Here is a 27,619-nt window from a genome sequence, read left to right as displayed (position 1 = left end):
CCGCGCCTTCTGCAGTAGTTTTTTCCTTGTACCATTCGATTTCGAGATTTAGGTTTGTGTTATTTACATGTTGGTTTATTGTATATGACATTTTTGCTAAATTTTTGTAAAAAAAGACCTAGTTTAGTTTACTGGACTTTGAATTTCTAAGTTTTGTACCAACGTTCAGTCAACAAAAATAGAAAAAAGTCTATTTTCTTTTTCTAAATACAACGTAATGCGTTATTCAAACCAAAATGAATACTATGGCCACCCCAAAATATTACAAAACCAGAGTTTTCTGGACATATCGGGCTGTTGTATCTGGAGATATTGTAAACTCCATCTCTGCTACACTGGCGACATCTTTTCATCGCGGATTTGTCTTTCTGTGTGGAAAGAACTGTTTCCAGTTAATGGATTTCTAATTGTTGGTCTGTGGTTGGCCTAGTATACATGGTGTATCTAAATTGATGCAAAAGATTTTAAGGGGTGATTTTTCAACGAAAATTAAGGGCGGTCTTTCATATAACTTTTTGGTCAAAACCACTTTTCCTCCAAGTTACAGCCCTCGAAAATTAGGTTTTTTTATTATTGTTTTTCTTTAATAAATCTATCATGGAAGAATTTGGAAGGATAAAATTTGGCAGCTAATTTGCTAATAAAATGACACTTTTCACGATTTTTATTACCCAAAAATGTTATTATAAGGAGCTGAAATAATCAACCCCTATAATACTTTGCATCAGAACTTTTCAATGCGTCTACATTTTCCTATCTAAAAACTTGATTTAAATTGAGGGATTCAAATACACAACTTTTTTGTCTCTTGATATTTTCTCCTAAAATTGTTAGTTTGATCACAAAAAAATAAATTAATACAGACTCAGAGCGGGCTGTAGCACTATTAGAAGATCTTAAAATGTAGGGATTAAAGAAAAAACACTTAATTTTTAAAAATTTTGATACCATCATATTCATGGATAAATTACATAGTGTTAGTAAACACTCACATAAATAAATTGTAATTAAACGAGTAATTTTCGTTTCAGATCAAAAGATAAGAAAATTTCAGATCATCTTTTATCATCGTAAAATCACCAATTCGACAAATACTACAGTAATAATTATATTCTTATCATTATCCTTTTAATTTTCTTCTTATAATTTCCTTTTTTTTTTTTTTAATTTACATATAATTAGACGATCGCCGATACTCCGTCTCGTTTAAGATTTCCTCGCACTCTCCGCTCCCATTACGTTTTTATATACACAAGCTACTTAACATCTTAGTAGTCTATATTTAGGTTCTTCTTGTATTTTATCTTAATTGTTACTTTTTTCAACATTTTTGTTCCTTAATTAACTCAGTTGATATCTTTTACATATTATGTACATGTTCGATATAAATAAGTCTTATTACAAACGATTTTTAAGTTTAACCTAAACTTATTATCTAATCGAATTATAACTAACGCGAAGTCAATGAGAAACAAATGGAATTTCTGTAGAAAGAGAACGAAACGGACTTTTATTGATATAAATGGACAAACTATATGGCAGTTTTAAAATTTAATTATTTCAAAATTATCGTTTGTCCAGCAAAGAATTGGTCCGGTTCTTTTAATTTTTTTTGTTTTTTTGGAAGAAGACTAGAAAAACTATTTTTTTGATTTCCAAAAAGAGGAGTTTCTTTTAGATATGTTTGTGAGATTATAAAGTGGTCTTTTTTTGTTAAAAAAGGGGAAGTATTAATGCCCTGCATTAAATAATTACTAACCAAAATACAAAAATATCGTTTTAAATTTTATAAATTAAAAATTAGCTGCGCAAATTCACTAAAAAACAGCTATTTTTTGTTAAAAAAAAGATTAATAATAATTATTGACGTTACTACCTTTATCTATCTACTTGGATATTTTTTAAGTCTTAATAACGCACAACTAGCCTGCCCGGGTTGTCTCTCAGTCAAACAACTCACTCATTCATCCCGTACAATCACCAAGAAAAAGCGAAAAGTTCTCAAAATAAGATTTTCGAGAACCTTTTCTTAATTTTCGTGGCGATGTCCCCAACGATACAATGGTAACAAAACTTGGCTGACTGGTGAAAGTACCAGGCAAGCAAAATGAACGTAGAAACGAACCGTCACATTTTATTTTTTTAATCCTAATCAGTTTGAAATTTTTTTAATTTTATTCCATTTTACCACAAGAAATAAAAAAATAATTATCAATTAATCAGTCTTAAAAGAATAGAAAAAACGAAAAAATTATAATCAAATTGGGTCGTTTAAAAAACCGTCCAGAGAGGCCGAAAAACGCAAACGCAAGAACCAAACTGACTAGGCACACGTACAACGTTTTTTTTTATTTTAAATCACACTCACTCCATTCCACACTCGCACATGACACGTTCAAAGTCTCTGAGAGCAGCCGATCGTTTTTGTTTTCGTCAGTATCTTACAATCAGAGAACAACATCGGGCAGACTTTGTGGCCACTAGGCCCTCGAGTCGTTGTCGTGCACGATTTTCCTTTCCTTATAGTAGATTTCTTCGCTCTCCTTGTCGCACATTAGCAGCATCACACCGCCGAATAAAAATATTGCCGCTCCCCAACCCACTCCGTACGCCCAACCAAACTCCCAAATCGTTCTATTACCAAAATTTAATTCCAATGCGAAACAAACTGGATATATTATTAATGCTATTGTTATACAAACCACTGAAACAAAATAAATAAATATAATTATGGTTTTAAAATTAGCGAAATCACTTACACGCTAATCCCATCACGATTACTCCAAATCTGTAGTATTTATATTTTGTATGATGGTCCTTACTTCTCAATCCTAATCCGGTTAAAATCGTTGCTACTACGTTTGTTAAAAGGGTGATTATGCAAAGGGCTGCAGCGGCATGGATATAAGCTAAAATAATAAATTTATGAAAATATTGTGTATGTTTTTAAACTAAAGGAAATTCCATCTTTTATGATAAATGTAAAGAAAAATATTTAATAAAAAACTTGCTTGTAAAATAATTATTATTATTGGTACCGGTTTCGACTATTATTAGTCATCATCAGCCAAATTGTCAGAAAAAGCAAATGAAAAACAAAAATCATTTTTGTATGAAGTGCTCGTCCCGTTTTATTTTAATTTTAATTCGTGACAGTTTTGATTTTTAACATTTTAATAATATTTATTAATGTTTTAATTTGTTTAAACACATGTGATGCTTTTACACTTTCTTTTTTTGACAATTTGGCTGATGATAACTAATAATAGTCGAAACCGGTACCAATAATAATAATTATTTTACAAGCAAGTAAGAAGTTTTTTATTAAATATTTTCCTTTACATATACAGGTGTCCCGAAACTCAACGTCAAGCGGACACCGGGTGAGAGGCCAACCCATACCTGTTCTCGTAAAAATAGAAAAAAATTCTATGTCTCTTAGTTAAGTGGTAATAGACATATTTTTGAAAATGTTAAAAATCGTTCCTGTACATCATATCTTTAGGTACTACGGTTAGAAATGTTCGCAATTTAATAGTGATTTTTTTTATAATGTATTCCTCATGAACCATGCTACTATAGCAGTCACAAATCAAACAACAAAAGTCGTTAGTTTTGCAAAAAAATAGTATTAGTTTCGTTGAGTTAAGGTTGAAAGAATTTATGTCTATTAAGTTTACCACACGATTTCTAAATAAAGGAGTAGTACAACACCCTTGGCAAGTTATTTTTAAAGATGGCCCGTTTAGTCAAGATGGAAACTTGACTTCCTCAAAATTCACTTTAAAATCTTTAAATTAGAAGTTAATACTGAGCAAGGATTATAAAATCAGATACTGGTATAGAGCGCTCTAATGGGACATCGTGGATTCACCGAACCCAATTGTGTACAGAAAATATTGGAAACAACTTGGAACACTTGCTTTGATGTCATTTTAAAATCTTATATAGCTCATTTTTTTTCTATAATACCTGCCAAATTGTTCTAAAGTTGGTAAAATTAATAGGAAGTTTTGTTTTATCATGTTTTGAAATAAATATGTCACACGGACGTTTGAACTTTCGTTATTCAAAAAGAAAAGGTGCATAAAAAATGTTGTGGGGTGTTAATTTGCCTAGAAAAGGTGTTTTGTTCTATTTAATTACTTTGTAGCACGTTTTTACAATGTACTTCGTTAAAATCGTATATCTAAAAATCTATTAGTATTTTAACCTCAACTATTTAGTTACTGAAAATGTTACTAAAAATCAGGAAAACAACAAATTTTATAAGAATCCTAGATAATACCAACAGAAACCCTAAAAAATGTACATTGACAAGTATTATAGAAAAAAAACGAACTATATGTATTCTTGATTTAAAAGTAAATTTCATGGATATCTAGGAAACTAAAAAACTGCTTCTACAATTTTTTTCACCTATTACTCATTATTTGTCATGAGGAATAAATTCCCAAGTTTATGCGTATAAGTTGAGAATCACCCTGTATTAATTTAAATCAGTGCTACAAATTTGTTTCGGTTTTATTTAAAAACCGTCATCAGGCACCACTGCAATAGTTAAATAAAAACGTATTTTTATATAAATAACTTATATAGTAGAAACCACGAGAGCTGGCAGTGACAGATCGCTTAAAAATAGTATGAATCTTTGATTATATATAATATGGATTGAGCTAACTGAATATATCTACTAACAAAAATGTGGCTCAAGGTGAATAGACGCAGATGGAAAGCGATAATGTGAAAGTGTAACAAAGATAGACATAAAACGGTACTAAACAGACGGGCGCATGCGCACAAAAGTGTCAAACCTCTTCCATTTGACGTTTATCGTTTTGTTGTGTCACAGCCAGTCACACCGTTATGTTTAAAAATGTATTGTTTCGTGTGCAAAGTTCGCGATAATACAGTTTCACATCACCTGTAAGTATTATAAATAATAAGGAAATTTTATTTTATTTTATTTTTCTTTTTTCATTTATTAATTTTGTTTTAAATTTACCGCCAAAATTAACGCACGCCCATTATATGTCAGTACGCTTCTATGTCTATCTCGGTTCGATCACCTTGCGCAAGCTATCTCTCTCGTTAGCTCAATCCATATTATATATAATCAAAGGTATGAATCAAGATATGGACGTACGACTTAGATTATTTCACCACATATATTTAAATGTAGGTTATGTTAGTAATGGAGGTTATATGTCAAACATTGTCAAAGATATTAAAGATTAAATTTTATTATAAAACACTGACAGATTCATGACAACGCTCACAAGCCGTTTCGATTTGAGGTTATAGTTATAGAGTTACATCCCTTAGAAGAACAGACATACTTTTTCGACGTGGCCATTTGAATTGTACAGCAGACATATTATACTAATGCTATCTCTTTCTAACACACATTACTCCCTAGCGGTTTGTGAACTGCGTATGCCATTTGTAAGAGCGGAAAATGATGATTTATTGCCAGCCCTCGTGGCGTCTACTATAATATGAAAATTCTTATCTAATTCTCAAAAACTCTTAAATTGAAATTGAAACACTATTTAAACGCCTCGAAAACGTGAAGGAGCATCTCATTACAATCGCAGCTTAATTTGAAAAAAGGAAATATTCATTTTATTGAATATAATAAGTTTTAGGTTGGTATCACTTCGAGTGAAGTTAGTTGTTGGTTATTTACTATTATTAATTGTCAATTATAAGTTTGTTTAAAACTTTAAAGCTTGAGTTGAAACGAAACTAATTCCTACATTAAACCTAAAAAAGGGTTATTATACTGCTCCATATCATTCGTTAACATTAAATAAACTTTCAATTTGAGCAAAGTTGAAGTGCTGCGTTGCAGAAGTGGGTTTAGAAAAATATAAAGTTTCTTGAATCTTTTGACAAAACGGATCTGTGGGGTTAGATTGAAACATTGCTTTCAAAGATCGATAAAGTTTATACGATTTATGAGCTGTTAAAGTTATATGAACACGAAATTCTGTCGAATAAAATCTATGAATTTTTAAAGTGTAGCAAATAATTTTGAAAAACTTTTTACAAAAATATTTTAAGTATGTCCAATAATCATAAAACCACTTGTGTCAATAATTTCCCTTTAAAAAACCGATAACGTTATGGTGTAGAACATGGACATGCTTTGTGTCACCCACAGCTGTATCTAACGTTCTATTCAAACGACATTATCGCGTTTATCGGTTTTAACGTCAACTTTAAGTAATAATAAATATTTATTACCGTTAACTTTTTAATAATTTTCCTCTTGATTAATAAGATTCTTAATCTTTTGATTCAAAGAGAATTATAGGTAAGATAACGTCTTTATAACTGTACCGGAATTGATTACTTAAGTGAAATTAACGTTGTCGGAAGTTCGCCAGTTGGAGAGAAGGGACAATTCCCCAACGACAATAACAGTTTAGTTCATGGTCGAAAGTTGAGAGTTCAGTTTTGTTATGAGAAGTTTAAGACAAATTATTATTAAGATCAGATATGTAATTACCTGCGTCTCTCGATGGATAACATCCCGCAGGATTTACCATGTTAAACGGTAAAGGTTGCGGGGCGCCTTCTTCTATGCAGTGCATGAATAAACCTTGTCTCCAACCAGCTGCCATCAACCAATCCGTGGAAACCAATCCCATTATCATAAGGATTATTACGATTATTCCACAAATAAATGCAATGACCTGGAAAAGGAATGAACGTTATTTAAAAATAAGTAATAATTGAAAGGAATTTAGTAAGATTAGATTACATTTGTTGATATAAATGACTAAATTCTTCTTGCGTTACAATAACCGTTGCATTAGAAAATTAACAACCTCATATTACCCAACAAACAAAAATATAATAAATTTAAATTCAAACATACTTTTCGATATTTAACAGTGCTAACAGCCAATTGCATTTCCCTTTGGTTAGCCATAATTATCACCAAAGAAAACAAAAATTCAAAAACTTAAAAACCTCCGGGAGGTCACTTCTCTATTAAAAAAACCAGCTCTAACTTTTTATCACTAACACTCGATCGATTTCACTTTTCGCCGCAACATTCCTAAAGAAGTTCTTGTGGAGCGGTTCGTCCACACCGGATGATCGAACGGCTTCGACTGGTTCGGAATAGCCCCCCGCTCATTGAAGGTGCACTGATAACAGCAAACTCGTTAGATTCTATACCATTGTTCGTTCGTTCTTTTATCGCGTACGGTTTTCTTTTGTCGGTTTAGTCATCGATTGAACACAAGCGAGAAGCGAGTGAGTGGTAAAAGCAAGCTTAATCGTGTGTGTAGAAACCACACGCGGTTGGACGCACGAAATTTGAGAACGGAAAAAACGACACACGGGGCTGGATGTCTCAAAATAGACTATTGGTAGGACTAAAACTTAAAGAGGGGTAAAAATGGGTATTTCCGAAACAGGTAAAGTAACTGGGTTATACTGAAGTTTTATGGTATCCCAAGAAGTTTAGTAGGGATATTATGAATTTAAGGAATGAGAACGATTTTGAAGTGTTAACTTGTATGCTAATAATGATAGTAGTTGCAATAAGTTGTACAACGCTTTGAATATTAGTATGTAGTTAATAATATATAATAACATAACCTTGATTTTCAATTGACTATGTGATTGAAATATTTGATTTAATATTAGGTTTGTTTGCAGAAAACTTTGCAATTGATTGGAATCTCAACAAGCTTATTAATTACGAATCAATTGTTTACTATAAATAAAATATTGTTATTATCCCCTATTGTAATTAATCTGCTTTCAGAGAAACGATATCTTTTACCGATTAGTGTGATTAGTAATATGATGTGATGAATTGTTTTTACCTTTTTCATTGTTTCAAGTTTAACGTGACACCCATTATTTGAGACATGAAACAAAGCCTTGTTTTTTGTTTACACAGACCCTTGTCGTATTGTAATTCAACGGTTCTTTATTGCGCTAAATGGTACAGGAACAATAAGAAAACGTGCTTTTCCTTCATTTCGTCCCTTTTTATGGTTTATTATTGAACAGTTTATACTTTGTAAACGAATACTTACAAATTATTTTTGTTAATTGTAACTATGCAATAAAAAAATTAAATCGAATATTAACTTATAAATATAGTGAAGAAAATAACAAAAATGATTTTTGCATGAGCGATAATATTTTTAATAAGATGATGTCAAGAAAGCATTCGGGCTTGATAGTGCAAGATTGTAAATTTGATAGAAAACGGTGATTAATGCAATCAGTTCCAAATTTAGCTGGAAAATTCATCACAAGCCAGGAACAGGAACCCCATCTACCAAGTCTATTAGTCGGGTTATTGAAAATTAGGGGAATAAACCTGCTAGAACTACTACAAAATGATATTGAAGAGAAAGGCTACTCTCGAAGCATAAATTTGGATTCAGGGAATGCACAGAAGAAGTGTAACAAGCAGCGAACCCAACCGACCAATTTTTTTTTAATATAGAGGAGAAGCACAATAAGCTGCAAACCCAACCGAACCCAACTCAACCAAACCCAACCCAAGCGAACCCGTCTCACATCCTCCCCCTCGCGCAATTCTTTTCGCGTCATAATGGCAATCATCTTCTGAATGGTCTGCTACTTGTTCTCCCGCTCTAACATCTGGATTGTGATCTCCCAACGCTATTTTACGCACCCTTTGGCAGTCCTCTCTAGCTGTTCTGTATTCTATAACTTAAACAGAGTGTGTTCTGGGGTTCAACATCGCAAAAGTTGTTTCCGACATTTTTATCTTGAAAAAATAACTTCTGAAAATCCCCTTCTCCCCAGCTTCTCGTGGTCCATTCTGTGTCAAGGCAATCAATTTTTCCATCATCAATTTTTTCCATGTAATGCTCTGATCTCTCTCTAACCAGGAGATCTATCGGGGGATACCAGCGATAACCTCGATAGTCACGCCCGACACAATCCTGTAGGCCGATGAAACGCCTATTTACTGCTGCTAGTAATCTCTTTTGCACTGTAGGGCTCTTTCCCATATTGGTGGTGCATACAGAATCGCCGACGTGACTGCAGATGGCAGCAATCTCCTTTTCACAAACATTCATGCACATCACATTAATTATTAATGACACATACCTGAACAAAACTCGTGACCAACTACATCAGCATGAATAATTTCTAACAATCTAAACTTAGCTTTTATTATTATTCACAAAATATCTTAATATTTACTTAATATTTAATTTTAGTCAACCTAATATATCAATTTTTAGAATGTTGAGTTGCATACTAACATTCCTTTTACGGATTAAAAACAATTTAGAAAATGTCGAGGTTTTTAGTGAAAGGAAAAAGGGATGTTCCTTATCATTCCTTAGAGACGTTATACCTTAGGCAACGTTAGCTATTTGCATGAATCTCGCAGGACCTAGGGGAGAAGAAGAAGGAAACACGCAGGAAATGGACGCCATTTTTCACGGAAAACCCGGAGTTTTTCCTTGTAATACACCCGAAAGCGCGCTGGGTCGAAAATGAGAAATCGGAGGGTTTGGGTCACGTCCCCGGCATCCCGAATATCGAGAGAGGCTCCCCGTCCAGGCCAGTTTTCTACCCCATTAGACGCCAATGGATCTCGGTCGGAAACCGTTTGTTGTGGAAATTAGGCATTCGATAAACGAGGGAAGGGGCTTTTAAGGTCCTTTATTTTTTCATTGATTTCATTTCGAAATAAAATTGATGGATTATTAAATTTGATGAAGGAAGACTTCTTTTACTGTGGTGTATACACGAATGGTGCCGTTGCCCTTATCGAGTTGTAAACTCGATGTAGGGCCAAGTTAAAATTGGTATCGCAATTTCGTTCGGTGTCATAAACCGTCTAGGTGTAGCCCATCCGGGCGAAAAGGCCCTGAGTAATGTATGATTTTACGACGACGGCGCCGCCGGAGACGCCAGACGTCGAGACGTCAAGAACCTTTTTAAAGGCAAACTGGAAGAACGACGACTGAAACGTGCTGTAAAGGGCACATATATCGATTTGTATCTGTTCGAATACCATTCTTTTTATTCAATAATATACAAAGATTTATTATTTTCATCTCGTTTACAACAAACTTTGTAGATTTCCAAAATAATTATTACATTAAACTTAAAGCTCGTCCAACAATAAGCTTTGTCTAAATGACGGTAGTTTTAGCTATTCAGAAGTTGTCGAGGCTACACTTCTCCTCCTAATCTTGTTAATCCGGTGTATACAACGTTCACCGTCAAAACAAAGAGAAGATTTTCATACTTCAAATTTCGGCCCTCAGGCTTGGTTAATCCCGAAAGTTGTGAGCCAAGTTTCTACCCTAAGAAAACGCCATCGCTATCCTCTGCAGAAGACCGAGAGTCTCGGTTACCAGCTTCCCCTAACTTCGCGACGTTAACTTCCAAGGACCACGTGCTTATTGATTTTTCAGAAGGTTGCCCACAGTAACCGCGATCAGTATCTGACACGAACTCCACGTCCTCCCTCTCCAACATGGAGAAAGTTAATTAATATCGGTTGCGTTGAATTTTACCCCCCGATCCTTCGGGAAACCATTCGTCATTCTCCCATGTCCTGTATCACATGTCCATCCGTTCCGATCGATAGATATCAATTAAAATGTGTAACATCATAGAAAAAATTTCAACAGTATCTGGATACGATAAACCACCACGAAAATATTTTAATGTAATTTTGATATTTCAATGTGTTTGTACGATATCATCTTCTAAAATGATATTTAATATTTTCGCTTTTGGCTGAACGGCAAAGGGTTTAATTCGGGAATATCAGCAAATAATCTCTATGTCGGCGATATGCATCATTCACGGATCATCAACTGTTTCAAGTGATATGCAGATTAATACTGCTATTAGAGATTTGCTGTACAGTGTGTATTATTATAGTAGGTCATTGTTACGTGGATAACTTACTTTGATGTAATCAAAGCCGGCGATATGCGGTTCATTCATTGATCATCAGCTATTAAAGGTGATGAAAGGAATAAGAGCAAATATTTAAAATAAATATAATGGGATAAGTATCTAGTTTAAAAATCTGGATCTTTATATGCTGATGAATGTCTTTCGTAGGAAGCGGAAAGATTGAAGCGGGAAGGAATTTAGCTACATTTAAAAACATAAAGTAGTTAAGGTATGTTTAGGTTATATGTGAGTGTATACTATTATTATTAATGTCGATATTTCAACTATTTGAGTGAGAATCTCTAAAATGTATGGAACAATTTGATCTCCAAGGACCTCTATTATCCCTTAAGTAAGCGCAACTATTTCAACTACTCCAATTATTCTAACTCTCATTGTCAATCAAAAAGTTCACCTCAAGCCTTGAAGAAAAAAATAATCTCACTGTCCCATTACTGCTAATCTTATAAAGGCTCTGTACATAGAATACATCCTGAATATCTGACTATTTCAGTGCGAATAATTAGGGAAAAGCTTTGATAATAAAGAAAGTGAAGAAAAGTTTTGATAAACCGAGAAGAATTTTTGAATCGTTACTCATACCACTTAGCATTCCGTACTCAAAATTCAAACTTTCCAAAGTTAATATCTTAACTTTGGAAAGCTTGCCCACCGAGATTAAACCTCTAGAGGAAGATGGATCGTATACAGTTTACGATAGTGCACTTAGACCAAGCGATTCCGGAAAGAATGCCATTTTTGCAATCATTTTTATCACAAAAATTCCTACAAATAGACCATGCACAGCAAAGATACTACATCAATTAGATACAAAAATTTAACTAACACAATCATCATTTGGAGCACAATTATTTCTTGTGTGCTGAATAAATAATTTGATAGAAGAACAATTGTGAATTGAAAAAGCACCTTAACATTATCATTATTAAATCCTCTTCCAACCATCTCCGTCTTCTGATTGAGATTGCAGTTCTTAACATGTTCCTGTCATTCTACCACACCTCATCCCCCATCGAGTTTTATATTTCGCAACTGGTTTCCTACCTCCAGGCTGTCCTTGTAGTGATTTCTTTGCTATTCTTTCATCTAGCATCTTCTGGACATGCCCTGCCCATATTAACCGTTTGAACTTTTTATAATCTAAGACTCGTATAGTTAGTACAATTCGTGGTTCATGCGCGTTCCCATTATTTTTCTTAAGATTTTCTTCTCTAGTGTATCCAGTCTCATTTATTCTCTTAATTACCTCTTTTGCTTTTGCTCCTAGGGATATGAAGTCTTGTACCATTTCAAAGTTGTAACTCATTATTATCTTCATTTTTCTAACCAGCTTTGGTGGAATGTCGAAGTCTAGCAGTATTGATAGGAGACTATCTATGACGACAATCTATGTTATCGTAAGCTGTTTTGAAATCGATTTATAATTGGAATATGTTTATGTAGTATTCCCAAAGTTTTTCCGTATATATGAGCAGTTGTTAATTGTCCAGGCCTGAACGCTCTCTCAATATTCTCTTTGCTAAAGGTTCCCATTTGTCTTTAACAATGTTTGTGAGTACTTTTGCTAATTAGTGATATGCCTTTATAGTTTTCACGTAGTAATTATTAATACATCCGATTACTGATACAAAAATGCTTTTAAATATTGCCAAAAAAAAGTGCATAAAATTAATGATGATTAATATTAACAAAAAATATTTATTTAAATGTCAAAAAAAAAAATTTCGTTCTCGTTTTCATAGCTGGACCATTACGGAACGATACTGTGTGTGAAATAGATGACAGAATGGTACACTCATCCCTAATTGACTCCTCTAAAGCTTTTGACACGCTTCATTATTTAACTCCGTTATCAGCACTTCATCATATAGGGTTCGTTTGTCTGAATTTCTAAAAATTATTATTTATATTCCTCTAAAATTGTTTTTATTTAATTATATCTTATTATTCTGTGAATCAGATAGATAAACTGCATCATACTTTAACGTAATTTAAAAAAAATCAATTTTGGGTCATTCCAAAAGAAATAGTTAAAGAGTTCCGGAAGTCGTTTTATTTTTTTATTACAGGGAAGAATTTAATATTTCTCTAGAGAGATTTGAGGTTTTACGGTTCGGATTTCTCGGATAAGGCCGTACATTATCCTTTATAGCTCACCTTTATCCTTAGATTACATTAAATTCGTCCAACTGTCGAAATGGGAACCTATTTGAATCGGGTGAGAATAAATTATTGCCAGCGGGTTTTAAGAAGTACAGTGAGGAACCATTAATGGGGCTATAAAAGAAGTTATTATCTTACTAAGGGATTTTATTAACCGCGAAGAAAATGTTCTTTGAAAAATCTCATATGGGATTACATCTTTTAAATCGGTCTTCATTGAGGTTAAAGTTACTACTCTATCTTTTTCGTAATAAGTGTCAAAAATAAATAAACATTATTTGATATAAATCAATATAAATTACTCAATATAAGTAATTACTCAACTCAGTATAATTAGTTGCCTACCTATTCGTGTTTACACAATTTGTATTGATAAAAGCATCGAATCAGAACGTTGAAGGCTCGGGGATGACGGGAATGAATAGACACGGCGGTTTCATTTAAATTCAAATCAGTTATGTGAATCCATCCGGTTTATGTCAGAAATAGCGCACGTGACACCAAATGCGGAATCAGATTTCGTCATCGCAGTTTAAAGATTTGTAGGGAACCATATCGGATTTTGCTGTTATCATTTTTTTTTTCGATACCATAATCAGGATTGGCGTCTTCCAATTTCCGAAGTGCCTCGCAAGCTCGAACTTTAATAAAGTTTTGGAGGATGGTGTCTCCTTCGGCGAAAGACACAACGACGACACTCGTTCAACCGGTGGATGCAATTTAATGCCAACTTTAACCTTCTATTTCATTTAAAGTTCACGACGATCAAAATTGATAACTAAAATTTTATTGATTAAGACTGTGATTAAAATACGGTCATTTATAAATGTGTACAATTCTAAATAGAGGTTGAGAGACAAAATTTCGTTGTCGGTAATCGGCAGTCCGAATTGCAAATTTGAGGCCACCGGTTTTCAATTTAACCCTAATCGCGTCCTTACGGGGTTGCCGAGTTCTGGAAAATGCTGCGCCATCTGCAACGGGAGCGCACAAATTACTTCCGTTAGTATTTCCTCGGTTCGTTATAGCATCGTGTTGCAATTGGAATTCAAAAAGTTGATTTTTGAAGCAATCAAAAAAAGAAGGTTCCTAAAAGAATAAAGTAAATTTAAATAATGTAGATGTGAAATAACAATTTTTCAGCTGACAAAACACAAAGTTAAAATAAATTCACTGTTAGCAACGGAAAAACCTGGATTTTTTTAACAATGCAATAAATTTGAATCCATTACACCAACCGGTAGTTTCATCCGATTAAATACAGAAAATATTTGGTGCGCGCGTTGCGGAAACAATTTTTCCAAAATAATACGAGATGTCGATTGGGCTTTACACCGTAAATAATCGACCGTTCCTTTCCAATAGCATTCGTATCCCGAAACAATGATAGGGTTTACCTTTTATTTTCGATTCTACTTTTTCAGTAGCTCGAATAAAATACGATATCCCTGATATTATCCCCAAAACCATTTCAACAATTTTTTTAACGTCCTTTTTTCCAATTTTTTTTTACATTACCTGCGCTATCTGATTTTCACCCATTTTCTTCTCCCTTCTTCGTTTACCACCTCACCAGAATCAAAAAAAATCTAATCAAATCTCAATCAAAACGAAAACTAACCCGGAAATTTTCAATTAAATAAATTTAAATATTCAAACAAACACACATTATACAAGTTCTCGAATTTAAACATGTTGTTGCTGGTTAACAACCACACTGGATTCTGTAATCCAGAAAAATTTGTTGGTGGGATTTTTGGGGGGAAATATATAGGACGGTTTATAACGGTAGTCGTAGAATAGAATCACTTTGGCAGAAACGTCACAAGTTAAATCCACTGAACACAAAGGGGGGATATGTACCGGTTGATGGTGTGCTATATTTTTTTTTAAGCTTGTTTGGTTTGTTGAGTGAGACAGAAAAGGAGGGGGTTGGAAAACGGTATCACAAAATTTCGAACACGTAGGACGGGGGGATATACCGTGCGTTCGGTGGGGCTCACGTACAAGTGGCAGACGTCAACGTTCTCGACGTCGACGCCGACGCCACCGGCGCCCCCCACTCCAGTTTCAACCGCTTCTCTACGAATCGATCAGAGTTGCGCCGTCGCTATGTTAATCGTTCATTCTTTCTCTAAAATAGTAAGTAGGAGATGGTAAAGAAGAAGCTGTGTGCCTACTTTTATAACCAACTGTTTAGAAATGATCTAATCAAAATTTAATTTAATTTTTTCTAATCCTAAACAAAACTAATTCCTAATCCTAAGTCTCTCTTTTCATTCATAGATCTTGAGGATTTTCAAATCTTCCTTTTACTTTTGTTATTCTCAAGACTCGCGTGGCATTGAAGGAATTTCTACATTCCATAGCATTGAATACTACCTCTTTATAGTCTTTATGAAAAAGGAATCGCAAGTTATTTTGTTAGTTTGGTTTCTTTTTGCAAAATAAATTCAGGTGTATTTTAAAATTTAGAATAGAGGAAAAGTCGGATTAACTCCTAAATAAGCTGCAAGGTTGAAAAAATGTGTAAGTTTGGAGCAGAAGGGTTGCAAAGTGTTTGATTAAGCTGAGGTCGCTTGCGGCCGAGGCGCTACAATTAGCAATATATGTCAATTAAAATGTGGTGACAAAGTGTAGTGTTTTGGGGAATCCCCAATCTTTCAAACAAGATGCATGGATACGTTAAGTACAGCGTGAACACGTATTTATTATAAGAAGATACAATTTTAACAACATGATAGACATTAGTGCATTAATATAGGTTATAGAGATTCATCTAAGTGAATGCTTAAGTTGCTAGGAAAAGGATTGATTACTACTCGGAAACATGAAGAAGAAGCTTTGATGTTACAAGAGGGCTCTCGAGAAAATCGAAGCGTGAAACAAGACTTTTGTGCCACTCTGTATATTAATTTAATTTCTAACAAAACTAAATAATGCAAGATTAATAAAAAAAAAAATGTGACTTTTAATTGAAATCCTTTTAAGATTAAATTAGTTTTCGGTAAATTAAATTAACCAATTGGTTCTTTACTACTTTAAAAATCTTTGCACAACCTTCTCGGAAAATTCAGTTAGTGTTAAAAGGTCAGCGAGTAAACTTTTCACCGGAAACGAAGGAAAAGCGAAACGGTAATTCACTTAAAATTTAGACAATTAGCTTTCCCAGCGACGGCCAAGCCCGAGAGTTTTCCATCTCAACCTAAATCCCTCCGATCGACTTCGTTTTCATAATCCTCCTAATGGACTCCAACTTACCCTTGTGTCCTTCTGGGGATTAACAGGAAAGATAAGTTTATGAAAGGACGATCATTCATCAAACGTCAAAGATGACACGGTATTACACCTAAAAGTGACGTCGATGTATTGCTTTTATAAAAAAATTTCTACTAAAAAAGATTTTTTTAAGGGTCTGTCATCGAAGTGGGGTGTGAACAGCCCAACGTTGATAATCGATTAAGTGAATAATTAGTCGAAATGATTCCATGGGGGTGTGAACTGATAAAGTAGATTAATAGGGTTGATAAGTGGGTTGGGATATTCGAACAATACAAAATTGGAGCAATCATTACATTCTGTGCTAATTAGTTGGTAATTACCATTCAGTTGAGATAAAATAAGCACAAAATATAAAACGAGTGATTTTTACCTACAAAAAAAAATGTTGCCCCAAGCTTTTCTTGTCTTGAACAATCTTTACCTTCCTCTCATTGTGTCCCCCAGTCTCGAAGAGGTTCATGCTCTAGAAAACGTGACATCAATACCTCCGCAGCTTCCTTCTTCGAGCTGCAAAGCTATTTTTCTCCCGCGAGCTGTTCTACCCCTTAAAAATGCCCGTAGTACTTTTATTAATACCTTATCACCTGGAGGAATTTCACGGTACACTGAATACATTCCTTAGTACGTTGTCGGATATATCTATTGAACTTTGTTGACGCTTTGTGCTGTCGGTTGTTTGGACGAGTGAATTTTAAAGTCCCAGGTGTGCTTTTCTTTAAGATTTGCTCTCCACTTCAACACGGACCTTAAAAACTCTCCAAACTTACCGGAACTGTTAAGATTACAAATCGACGTCGTTTTGAAGAGAAAGAAAAACGATGATTACGTGATCAAAATCTCCAACTATACAAAGTCCATTGAAAATGTTAACGGTAAATCCAAGTTCACGAAATCACGAAGTTAAAGTCACGATTTTCCATAAAGAATTTGTTGTAATCTTAAACTAACACCTAAATAGAAAAAAAAATATATAATCTAAATCCATTTTGCAATTTAGAAAATGTTAATAGTCACGCTTTTAATTTGTTCATACAGATTAAGACGTGGCGATTCTGCAGCTTGACATTTTCTAGACGCAGACTGCAGACCTGCAGTGTAATTGGAGTCACGAATGCTCAGGAATTTAATAGATTTGCGGATCCCCCGGACCGATCGATTCCCACTAACATTCACTTCGGTGGTCATGTAATTTAATTTAAAATAATATCATTTATAATAATAACAAAGAATTAAAATTCATTTTAAAACGAAAAAGATAACCTCAAACAAGCGGGCGGTTTATTTGTTGTACATACACAAAAGTGAATAAAAGATAACGAGTGTTAACGCGTTGAAACTGAAGTTTAAACAAGCAAACGAACCGGGCACCCCAAATGGACAATGCTTTGTACCGGGCAAAAGGCGCTTAAAAGTTGTCTGAAGGGCGTGTTAAACAAACACAACTATAAAATATGTTGAAAATATTACACCGATTATTCTTTTTTTTTGGAAAAATATTATCTTGTTAGATAAAATATTTACTTTTTTAAAACACTACGCTTAAATGTGTTGTTATGTCTATATGAAGTTATGTAATTCCAAATTATTTTTTTTTTAACAGTGCCTTTTCACGAAGTAACTTTACGTACCGGGGTGTCAAACTTAATATAGAAGGATCTTAAGAACCAGAAATACAAAATTGAACCTATAGTGGCTATGAGGATTTTTGATGTGGATTGTAACAGAGAGCGCAAAGAATAAGTTAGAAGTATTTGAAAGAAGAATGCTATATGGAGAAGGCGACACAAGATGAAACTTAACCATCTGTCCAAAAAAGCCCTTATCTCAGAATTTGCCAAGTTGCAAATACTGGAATGGACTGGTTAAGTCAAATAACACGAATGAGCAAAGATAGAATGCCAAAAGACTCTTAAGCAGCAAAATGCAAGGCAAGAGCGTCAGAACCTGGAACAGAGTTAGACGTTTAGGAAGAGTCAGTGGAAACGAAAGCTATGGATTCGTTACGTGGATGAAATTTTAGTGATCTGGCAGCATGGAAAAGAGCGTCTGCAGGTCCTAGATAACCTGAACTCCCAACGCATCATAATTAAATTTATCACGGGAGCTGCAACACAGTTACCTTCCGTGGATGATTTGGTCACTAGGAAGACAGATGGGGCATAGAACTAGGAGTGTATTTCTGAAAAATGTATTCCTGAAGAACGGTTACACTCTAACGAGCCAGGTATGGTATGTACTGTACTAACCGGATTTGTATGCCTAAAAACAAACTAACTCTAACCGGTTTCATCACTTCGAACTTCTTTTTGAAGAAGGTTGGAACATGGGATTCCAAAACGTCAAATGCTTTATATAAAAAATATAGCTTAATAATTCAACATTGTTCTTGTTGTTATACTAAACTGGGAAAGTGAATTAATGTTAAATAGAGATAAACGATGATGGTGTGAAATTTTTATAAAAATCTTTATAGAAGGAGAAACGTCCGTCGTTTCCCGCTGTCCGTTTGTTAGATTAGATCTGCTCGAGGTTTGCCTGAAAAACGACCTCTGGGGACGCGGGCGCGCGATGCATCGCATCCGCAGGAGCTGGAGGTTGTAATTTGTGGTTTTGAGGCGTTATTTATCGCTCTGTAATGTATGGGGGCGTGGGCGACCAAGATTTACGAATATCCTTACGTTAAACGTTATTAAAATCGACCAAAAGCTCCCACAAACTAACTCCCTCGCTGTTTTTTTTAGAGTTTACGCCATCCCACTCAATTTTAATTGGAGTACAAATACATATTGTTTTAAGTTCGTACTCGTTAATCCAAAAATAAATTAGATAGAAGAATTTTCACGTCATAAATGTAATTTTTTTTCTATGTACCTCTGTGTGTCATAAATTTCCCTAATGAAACCCGTTTAATCGATGGGACAAAGCCGACCGAACTTTTTGGTGTCATTGCGTTTCGTAATTTTAGTTTTCCGGACCTTTCGGCCCTATCAAACGGCGTGCAACCTATGATAAATTGGGCCGAACTGCCGTTAGCTTGATAAATGAACAGTATAAGTGTGATTTACAGGATGGAATTTGTGTTTACCCTCTCAATTTAGCCGATGAAATTTTATCCATCTCATAAACCCACCTAAATTTATTGGGTTGAATCGCTAAATGATGTTGAAATTAATTTTTGTCTTGTACCAGATGTTATTTAAACAGTACAAAATTGTGATGTATAATCTTTTTAAAAGTCTTTCTAAATGTAATACCCCTATCTATCCACTACCCAGACATAAAACTAACGAACGTGTGGTGCGCAACAAGCAATAATAAAAGAGCGCCCCGGTGCAGGAGAATAAATCCGACCCGGGGAGCTTTATTAAAAAAGTTGACCGTCCGTTCAGATTGCATATTCTGTAGAGGCTGCCGCCCCCGTTTGAAACAGCAGTGTGCCAAGCAGCCGGCAATTTTGCGAGCTTCGTTTCGTGGCGCTAACTAAAATATTCAACTAGCGACGGCGTTTCGCGCATTCCGCGCCTCACGGTTTAGCTTTTCAATTTTTTTTTAATCCCTACTTTTTTTGTTGTTTCACGAAGGTCCTACTTTTCTAGCCTTTGTGACGTGTGTAATTAATGCCAAAGGTTCATTCGGTGTAAACCCTTTTGTATCTCTCTCTTTAGACCCGATCCGACAAGCACCAATCCGCTTTGTTCTCCGTGTTCGTTACAAGGATGGTATCGTAGTACTTCAAATGTATGCCAGCTTTGGTAAGGCGTGCGAAAACATAAGATTTATTAATTAATTAAGGTAATTTTGAAATAAATTGTTTTTAATTAAATAAAAATGTTATGCCATTTTATAGTTTTAATTAAATTCGTGTGCATTCTACTTGGAGAGAACGTATTTACTTTGTTAAAAGCTATTAGTTCCGTATGTTTGCCCGATCTGGGCTCGAAAACGTTGATGTGATTTATTTCTGAAATAAAATCAATACACTTTCATTATGTGTTCAATTTTATGTTTTACCATCTATTAAATAAAAAGCGCATATATAGTTCACATAACACAATTTACCACGAGAAAGCTTCTTTTAACAAGGTAGTTAGTTTAATATTGAATTTTCAAGGACGTTTTGAGACCGGACGACCCAATTTAGTACCCACTTGACACACCATAATCTAATCCTACATCTCAAACTCAATTAAGTACCACAGTAAAAAGAGTCTTTAATTAAATCACTACCGACCGACCACCATAAAAAAATTAATCCAATAAAATAGACGTAAAGGGGAAACGTTTGGGACACAATTGTAAAGCAGCCACAATCTGTAGACTACAATTTTGCAGATAAAGGGTTTCAATTGTTCGAGGACGATACGATGTGACCTAATCGGAACTATAAAGTACCGAGCTTAAGAGCTGGTCTTTATGGTGGCGTAAATTTTGCGCTCCAGGTGGACATGTTTAAGAGTTTAAGAGATAGGTACTTTTACGTTAGAACCACTTACCGTTAAAAATAAAGTACTTGCGGGATTTATTCAAAAAGTATTACTAAGAAGAAGCAAATTATATCGAATGTTACAAAATATTGTAAATGTGATGATGGTTTTTTAGTAATTCCCGGTATATTGAAAAGCCCCGCTTGCAAGAAACTTCGAAATAACGTTCTATGAAGAATATATGATTTTGCTTGGTCAAGCCGAGGTCTAACTGCGGTTAGCCGAGGCTCTGTCTAATATTGTATCATCTTGTACCGCCTCAGCCGCAAGCGACCTCGGCTTAACTGAAAACAATAAAGTTATGTCACCCCATTAACCTCGACTTAACTAACAATTAGGTTGTGTCACTGTGTTAAACTATTCCTGCTTTATTATACATATTGTAATTTAAATATATAAATTATTGATTCGATAGAGATATAAATAACGTGTTTTTTCATTTAATTAAAACATATGCAAATAACGTATATAACTCGAGCCATGTTTCGTTACTAAATCTGGTCGATTAACATTCCAGGGAGCTGTCATACAGAAAGACAAACATCTGTGTTTAACACGCCGGAGGCGCTCTCGAACGATAATGTGCCATCTATGTTGCATTAATCAATGCTGCGACGACGTCAACCTGCAAACGAGCGCGACAGAGAAATGCAACGGAACGGTAGCCTTGCAGACGCGGAAGAAACCTTCACACGGTAATTCCATTTATTTCTGCGCTCCCCCAGAGCCCTCGATTCCCCTCTCTAAACAATTCCGGAACGCCCCGGAAGTCGAGATTGCGAGTTTCCCCACGAGATAACACGTTTCCACGCCTTGCAGTCGAAGAAATGCCGAAAGGAAAAGGGAATCGATACTAGAAATAATTAAACCTTTAGTTTTAGATAAGAAAATTGTAGGTGTAGTCAATAGTGTAGCTGTAAAGGAGTCCAGTTATTGCTGAAATTTCGTTGGTGTTGCAGATTAAATATTTAATCATTTTCGTTTGCAGAAACACGAAATTGTAGATGCAGCCGTATATTTGAAGTAAAACCGCATTACTATTGCATAACGTCCTAGTTTGTGCACAACTAGTAAAAGCGTTAAAATAAACACCGGATTAAGCTCGGGTATTTTGCAGTGTAATTCCGTTTTGGTGAGTAGATCGACGTGTATCGGCTTAATAAGAGGCTTAATTATTTTTTGTCATTCCTGAAATAAGGATTATGATGTAGCTTACCTTTAGTGGTCTCGTAATGGTGACAGTTTCGATGGTGGTAGTTGGGGACGCCATGTCTGAAAACAAAAAAAGGAAAAAATCTTGACAAAATTATAGAAAAAAAGTAAAGGAAGGAAATCCGGATGCAAATGGCGGCCAAGAATAATGGGGGACGCAAATCCTTAATAAAAGGCGTCCCTGCAAAAAGTCGGAAGGGTTTTTTGGATGGTGAATCGTCGAGACGAAAAGTTTGCAAATTAAAACTGGTAATTAAATTACCATATTTATTTCGACGGGCGCCTTAACCGCAACGGAACGAAACAAATTGGGAAATTAGCCTGCTTCTCCCCAGAAAATTTCCTTTTAAAACGTACACAAAAGCTATTTTGTACTTTAAAATGTTTCCAGCCAAAAAAACGTTATAGATAAACAAAGATAATTACAACATGAAACAAGTTAGAGACAATTTCTAATGTAAATAAATTCTATTTCAAAACTCGTATTTCACACGAGTAGGAAGAGAGTTCTAAAAAAAAGAAAGCCCAACAAATTTAAAACCGCAAAAACTTTTGCAGCATCCGTCCCTTCTAGAAATGGACCACTTTGGCCATTACGCAGCTTTGTCTGGTGGTGGCGCAAACGACGTTTCAGGGAGCCTTAGCGCGGGGGCAGTAGCACTCGCGCAGTTTGTTACTGCCAGACAGAAGCCTGTGTGCTAGAAGCGGAAGCCCTTTCAAAGGGAACTCGATTTAAATATTCACAAAGGCGAAAATATAACAAGGAGACACGTCTGCGTATGAAGGTCCTTCCACATTTCTTGAACGCGGGAGGCGGTTTTATTGCTCCAAGCTGCTTTTGAACGGAAGAGACGAATGTTTTGGGCGTGTCTTAATCGTAAAAAGAGAAAAACAACAAAATACGCCAAAAATTATGCATTACCTTACTGAAATAAAATACTCTTTCAATTAATTTTAAGGGTTCCTCGTTATTTTAAAAAATGACATTAAAAGAATTACATCGAATGGAAAACTCCGGATAATTAAAACCAAAAGCTCGGGATTCCATGAAATTAACGATTCGTTAATTAATGTTCTATTGAAAAAAAATTTTTTTTAATTGAATCCTCTTATAGAGTTGCAGATTTAAAAAAAAAATTTAAAGGTTAACGCCTTAATTGGCATACATATTCTAAACTACACATTCCTGTAAGCAATCTGAATTAGTAAATTTTTGAATTAATTTCAAGATTGCAATCACAGTTTGGAAACCACATTATCACGCTAGGAATGACAGCAATTTAACAGAATCCGAATAATTTCACGGAATCCGGAAATTCAATTAAATTAAACCGCAGAAAATATTGATTTGGTCATATTAGGAATTGTCTTGAAACTCCATAACCAAAAAGAGAAGCCCCCTAAAAAACACGACGACGAACAGTACTTTTACAACAGAAACACCACAACAATACTGGATAATTTAACAGGAACTAGAATCCCGATTAAATTAAAGCGTCGAAAGCTGAGTTGCGGTTCTATTAGGAGCTTCCTCTCTAATTGAAAATGTCCGCACAATTTCCTGTATAAATTACATAATTTCATTTAAACTTTAAACATCAATTTTAAGACAGATTTTTTTATGTCAATACACAAAAAAAAATAATAAAATAGTCACTTGGGTTTTATTAGACTGAGATGTTATTCAATATGATTATAGAAGTATGTGCCTAGAAAATAAGATCGAGCGGAAATTTGATTTTTGAGGTCAAAAAGCTCCAACACGATGGTTATTGTTCCTGGGGTCGAGTTAAAAAGCTTCTGGAATAGCGCCAAATCAAATATTATGACGCCTAAACAGCTTTAGAGAAGGCGGTAACACTTCCACGAATTCCATTTCGAACAATGGTTCCTTTCTACTAGTTTGTCCCAACAAGCACTCATGTATTTTTTTATTTTGGCAGTTTAGATGTTAAAATGCGATATAAAACTCGTTTGTTTCTCTTAAAACACTTTTCCGTATAGAGTAACGTCGTTATTTTAGTGAGAGAGCCGTCGTTAATGCCGAAACGAGGCCGTCCCTTTGTTTTTTGACGTCGAGATGATGATGATGGTAGTGGTGGTGTCGCGACAAAGTGCAAAGAACCGAACGGATCGCGTAACAAGAGTCCGTGAATAAAACATTAGCACGGCTAAGAACTGGAGCACCGTGCACGGTCACGTTCTCTCATGAAAATGTCACGGGGCCACGACGCTTTGCTGCCGTTTCTGTTGCTTTAGTCCTTCCAACCGAAATGTCGTCCTGTGTTTATTTTATGAAACGTTGCGTTTTCATTGAAATCGTGCCTCGACTTCGTAAAGAATCCGACTTAAAAAAGTTATGATGTAAATAATAAATTTAAATTTGCTGGGGATATAAAATTAAATTTAATACTTTTATATACAACATATTTTATTTGTTTCGCCTTTTATTAACTCACATATTTTTAAAATGATTATTGTTATTACCAACACAGTTTGTTGACTACAGCTAAACTAAATGTATATTTATCTTTCTTGCCAATCAGAGAAGTGTCATCAGACAATCAGAGAAATATAAGCTAAGGATCAACTTGTCGACTTTGCAACGATAAGTCAGAGACTGGTGAATATATTGTGTGTGACTGCGTAGCCAAAGCTCTCTTGCTTGACACCTAATAGCATAAAGGAACAAGATTTTAGAGCAATACTAAGGTTCATCAAGGACCTAGATTTGCCCTAAACCTTTGGAGGTTGTAAGTTACAATAGATCTAATAGGTCGCGATGACAAGAGAGGCCGCTTCCCTTAGCACGGCAACAACAAAAAAAAGATCTAGCCATTTGCTACATCGCAAACCAATCACTTAAGGTTGTGAAACTTTTCTTCCGTCGAGGCACCATCAGCTATTCCCTGAGAAGCGCCGATTATTTCTTATAGGGATACCTTAAAGAGAAAATGTATGTAAACAAAGCCCGAACTTTACTGCTAATGAAGCTTAATATCCGTACTGATATGACCGCCGTTTCTTCAAATTAATATATATGTATGCCTGTAAATTAAGGTGGAAAATGTAAATTGACGTTACAAAGGTTATATTCAAATTAATTAATGTTTTAAATTACATTTAGTAGAGTATTAAAAAGATACCTTTTAAGAGGATCTCCTGTACACCCATACAATAAAATCTGACTCATTTGGATAGGCATTGAGGGGGATGTACAGATTGCTCCGAGCCCCTTCCAAATGGATTATGATATAAAATTGATTTTTTTATGTACATCTGTATAACGATGACTCATAACTTGAACTACTTTGATCTTTTTTTCTTTTTAATAAAAGTGTGAATCAAGATGGCGCTTTCTAAACATAACCAAAAATAATATGTCAAAAAATGTTTGTTGTAACAATTAAAATATTTATTTTCTCACATCCTGTTTTGATGTGATTTCAACTTTAACATGTGATAAAATTGTTGAAATATAGAATGTAAAACAATCACGAGGAAACGAAAAGAATTCGCTTATTCAGCATTTAAATGTTTATTAAACAAAGCAGACTCCAGACAAATTAATGAAATATGACTCAAAAAAGTGTGAGTAATCCAAAAACGAAATTTAAAAACACCACCTGTTCCTTTAAAACCATCCCTACTTTTAATTTTAAATCCAAATCCTACCCAAACCCTATTCTCATTTATACCTAAGAACAGGTGTCCCTTAAAAAGCAACCTTACCCTATACAAAGTGTAACGTTACCTTTGTTCCTTGAACCATGAAGAACGTTTAAGTCCCAAAAAAGAACGCAGTACGTCACGGTCTAAAGATAACCTTTACCATGTTTTGAATTCAAAATCTAAACTAAAAATATCCTTCGAAATCAATTTAAGTTTTGACCCAATTTCAATAAAAACACGAAAAATTCCAGAGGAACATTAAAATTAAATGGACTGTTTTGATTGTGTTATTGTAGATATGGGACAGCGAATTAAATTAATACTTACTTGCTTTATCCGTCCAATCAGGAGCCTTATCCCTTCACTATATGCGTCACACACGATCACTACGTTATTATCACTGACGTGATAATGACGCGAGCTTACTGAGAGATGAAACAGCATCCATCTTTCGTTCTAACATGGCGAGAATGGAGTGTATTCATTGGCAAGGTTATGTTCAGTGTTTATTGGATTTAAAAATTTTTTACGCGACATCTATGGGGTAATAGCAAAAGTTTTTAATTATTTAAAATATAAAGAAAAGATAACTTAAGGTAATGCTTTTTTTTTAATAATTTTTCTAATTTATCATTTTTAACAATTATTAACCTTCTAGTACAGGCACCAACAGGCACTTACATAGTTACACTCGGTTGACTGTGAGTGTGAGTCCGCAATTGGCTAATAAAAACGATCGTCGGGCAATAGATGGCGCTAGAAAATAATTGTTCAACTTAAAATTTATTATCCGAATTGACTAACACTAGACCATCACTAGACCTAGAACTAGAAATATTTGTGTTTAGCCCGAATAACACTCTAATAATAGACGAACGGCTTAACTCGAATGTTAGTCAAAAGATCTACCACTACAATTAATAAACAGTTCAGACCTACAGTGTTATTGGATAAAGCCGAGGCAGCTTGCGGAGACACTGTAATATGATAACCAGTTTTAGATAGAATGTTAGTTTTGTGTACAAATATCAATTATACCGTGAAGAAATGTTAAGTAAGGTTAGTTTTGTTTACAAATGTCAATTATATCGTGAAGGAATGTTATGTAAGGTCAGTTTTCTTTTGAAACGTCAATTATAACGTGAAGAATGAAAGTCTCGGGTTTAGCCGTACGTCTTCAGACAATTTTTGAATATGCAAGGTATAGTTAATGTGTTTAGATGTATCATATCTCTGTTGCATGGTAACCAACATTGTTATCTTAAATACATAGGTTCTTTTGCATATTTAGAAAAAACATCAATTTTCTGTAATTATTTAATCTGCATATTGGAATCAAAGTTGGAACTGAAATGACGTTTACATCATTAAACGTCAAAAAATTTTCAGTTACAACAAATTATGGCGCAATTAAGCGAACAACAACGAATTGAATGCCCAATTTGAACATTTATTGTAGTTCTTCTGTTTTGTTCGTTTAATGTTTTTACAATCCCTTTATTTGTTATAATGAAATCTTTAATATGTTTTTCTTAATCATTGACTTATTAAAGAACTTGTTCTTGTGCATGATAAAGCAACAGATTTTCCCATATCTTGGCCTAGATTTCTTAGGGAATTTTGAGGTTGTTCTTGAAGAGCCAAGAGCACACCAATTGAGTGTAGTCATCTGTGGCTGTATTTGGTCGTCCACTTTTAAATCTAATGGTTTGTTGTAAGCACATTAATTGTAAGGTAACAAGATTGTAGTAGACCTATTAGGTGAAAGTGTTGTTATGACATTAATAAAAAATCATAGATGTGATAGAAAAAGTTTGTCCCAGATTAATTTATATATAAAAAAAATAAAA

The 27,619-nt window shown here is 34.5% G+C and overlaps 1 protein-coding gene and 1 long non-coding RNA gene across 4 annotated transcripts in view; one reads left to right on the top strand and one right to left on the bottom strand.

Annotated features, from left to right (window-relative positions):
- Positions 1-22,168, top strand: part of LOC111427615 (uncharacterized) — a 43,526-nt gene extending 21,358 nt beyond the window's left edge. Inside the window, exons 5-7 of the long non-coding RNA XR_011639606.1 lie at positions 21,403-21,580; positions 21,874-22,017; positions 22,084-22,168. This is a non-coding gene — a long non-coding RNA (uncharacterized lncRNA). The remainder of the gene's footprint in view (positions 1-21,402; positions 21,581-21,873; positions 22,018-22,083) is intronic.
- Positions 926-26,268, bottom strand: LOC111427614 (transmembrane protein 47). Of its 3 annotated transcripts, XM_023062840.2 has the most exons (5): positions 26,097-26,268; positions 22,102-22,157; positions 6,515-6,701; positions 2,760-2,909; positions 926-2,704 (listed from the first exon to the last, which is right to left on the bottom strand). In XM_023062840.2, exons 2-5 carry the CDS (start codon positions 22,153-22,155, stop codon positions 2,481-2,483), a joined length of 615 nt encoding a protein of 204 aa, XP_022918608.1. In that variant the 5' UTR covers positions 22,156-22,157; positions 26,097-26,268; the 3' UTR covers positions 926-2,480. The 3 variants fall into 3 exon arrangements, with proteins under 3 accessions (XP_022918608.1, XP_022918610.1, XP_022918609.1); XM_023062842.2 differs by lacking the exons at positions 22,102-22,157; positions 26,097-26,268 and adding an exon at positions 14,638-15,108; XM_023062841.2 differs by lacking the exons at positions 22,102-22,157; positions 26,097-26,268 and adding an exon at positions 6,887-7,297.
- Between the last annotated feature and the right edge of the window lie 1,351 nt (positions 26,269-27,619).

This window comes from Onthophagus taurus, chromosome 2, assembly GCF_036711975.1.
Source record: "Onthophagus taurus isolate NC chromosome 2, IU_Otau_3.0, whole genome shotgun sequence".
Lineage (NCBI taxonomy): Eukaryota > Metazoa > Arthropoda > Insecta > Coleoptera > Scarabaeidae > Onthophagus > Onthophagus taurus.
The sequence above is the reverse complement of the archived record's forward strand: the minus strand, read 5'-3'. Positions and strand labels throughout refer to the sequence as shown.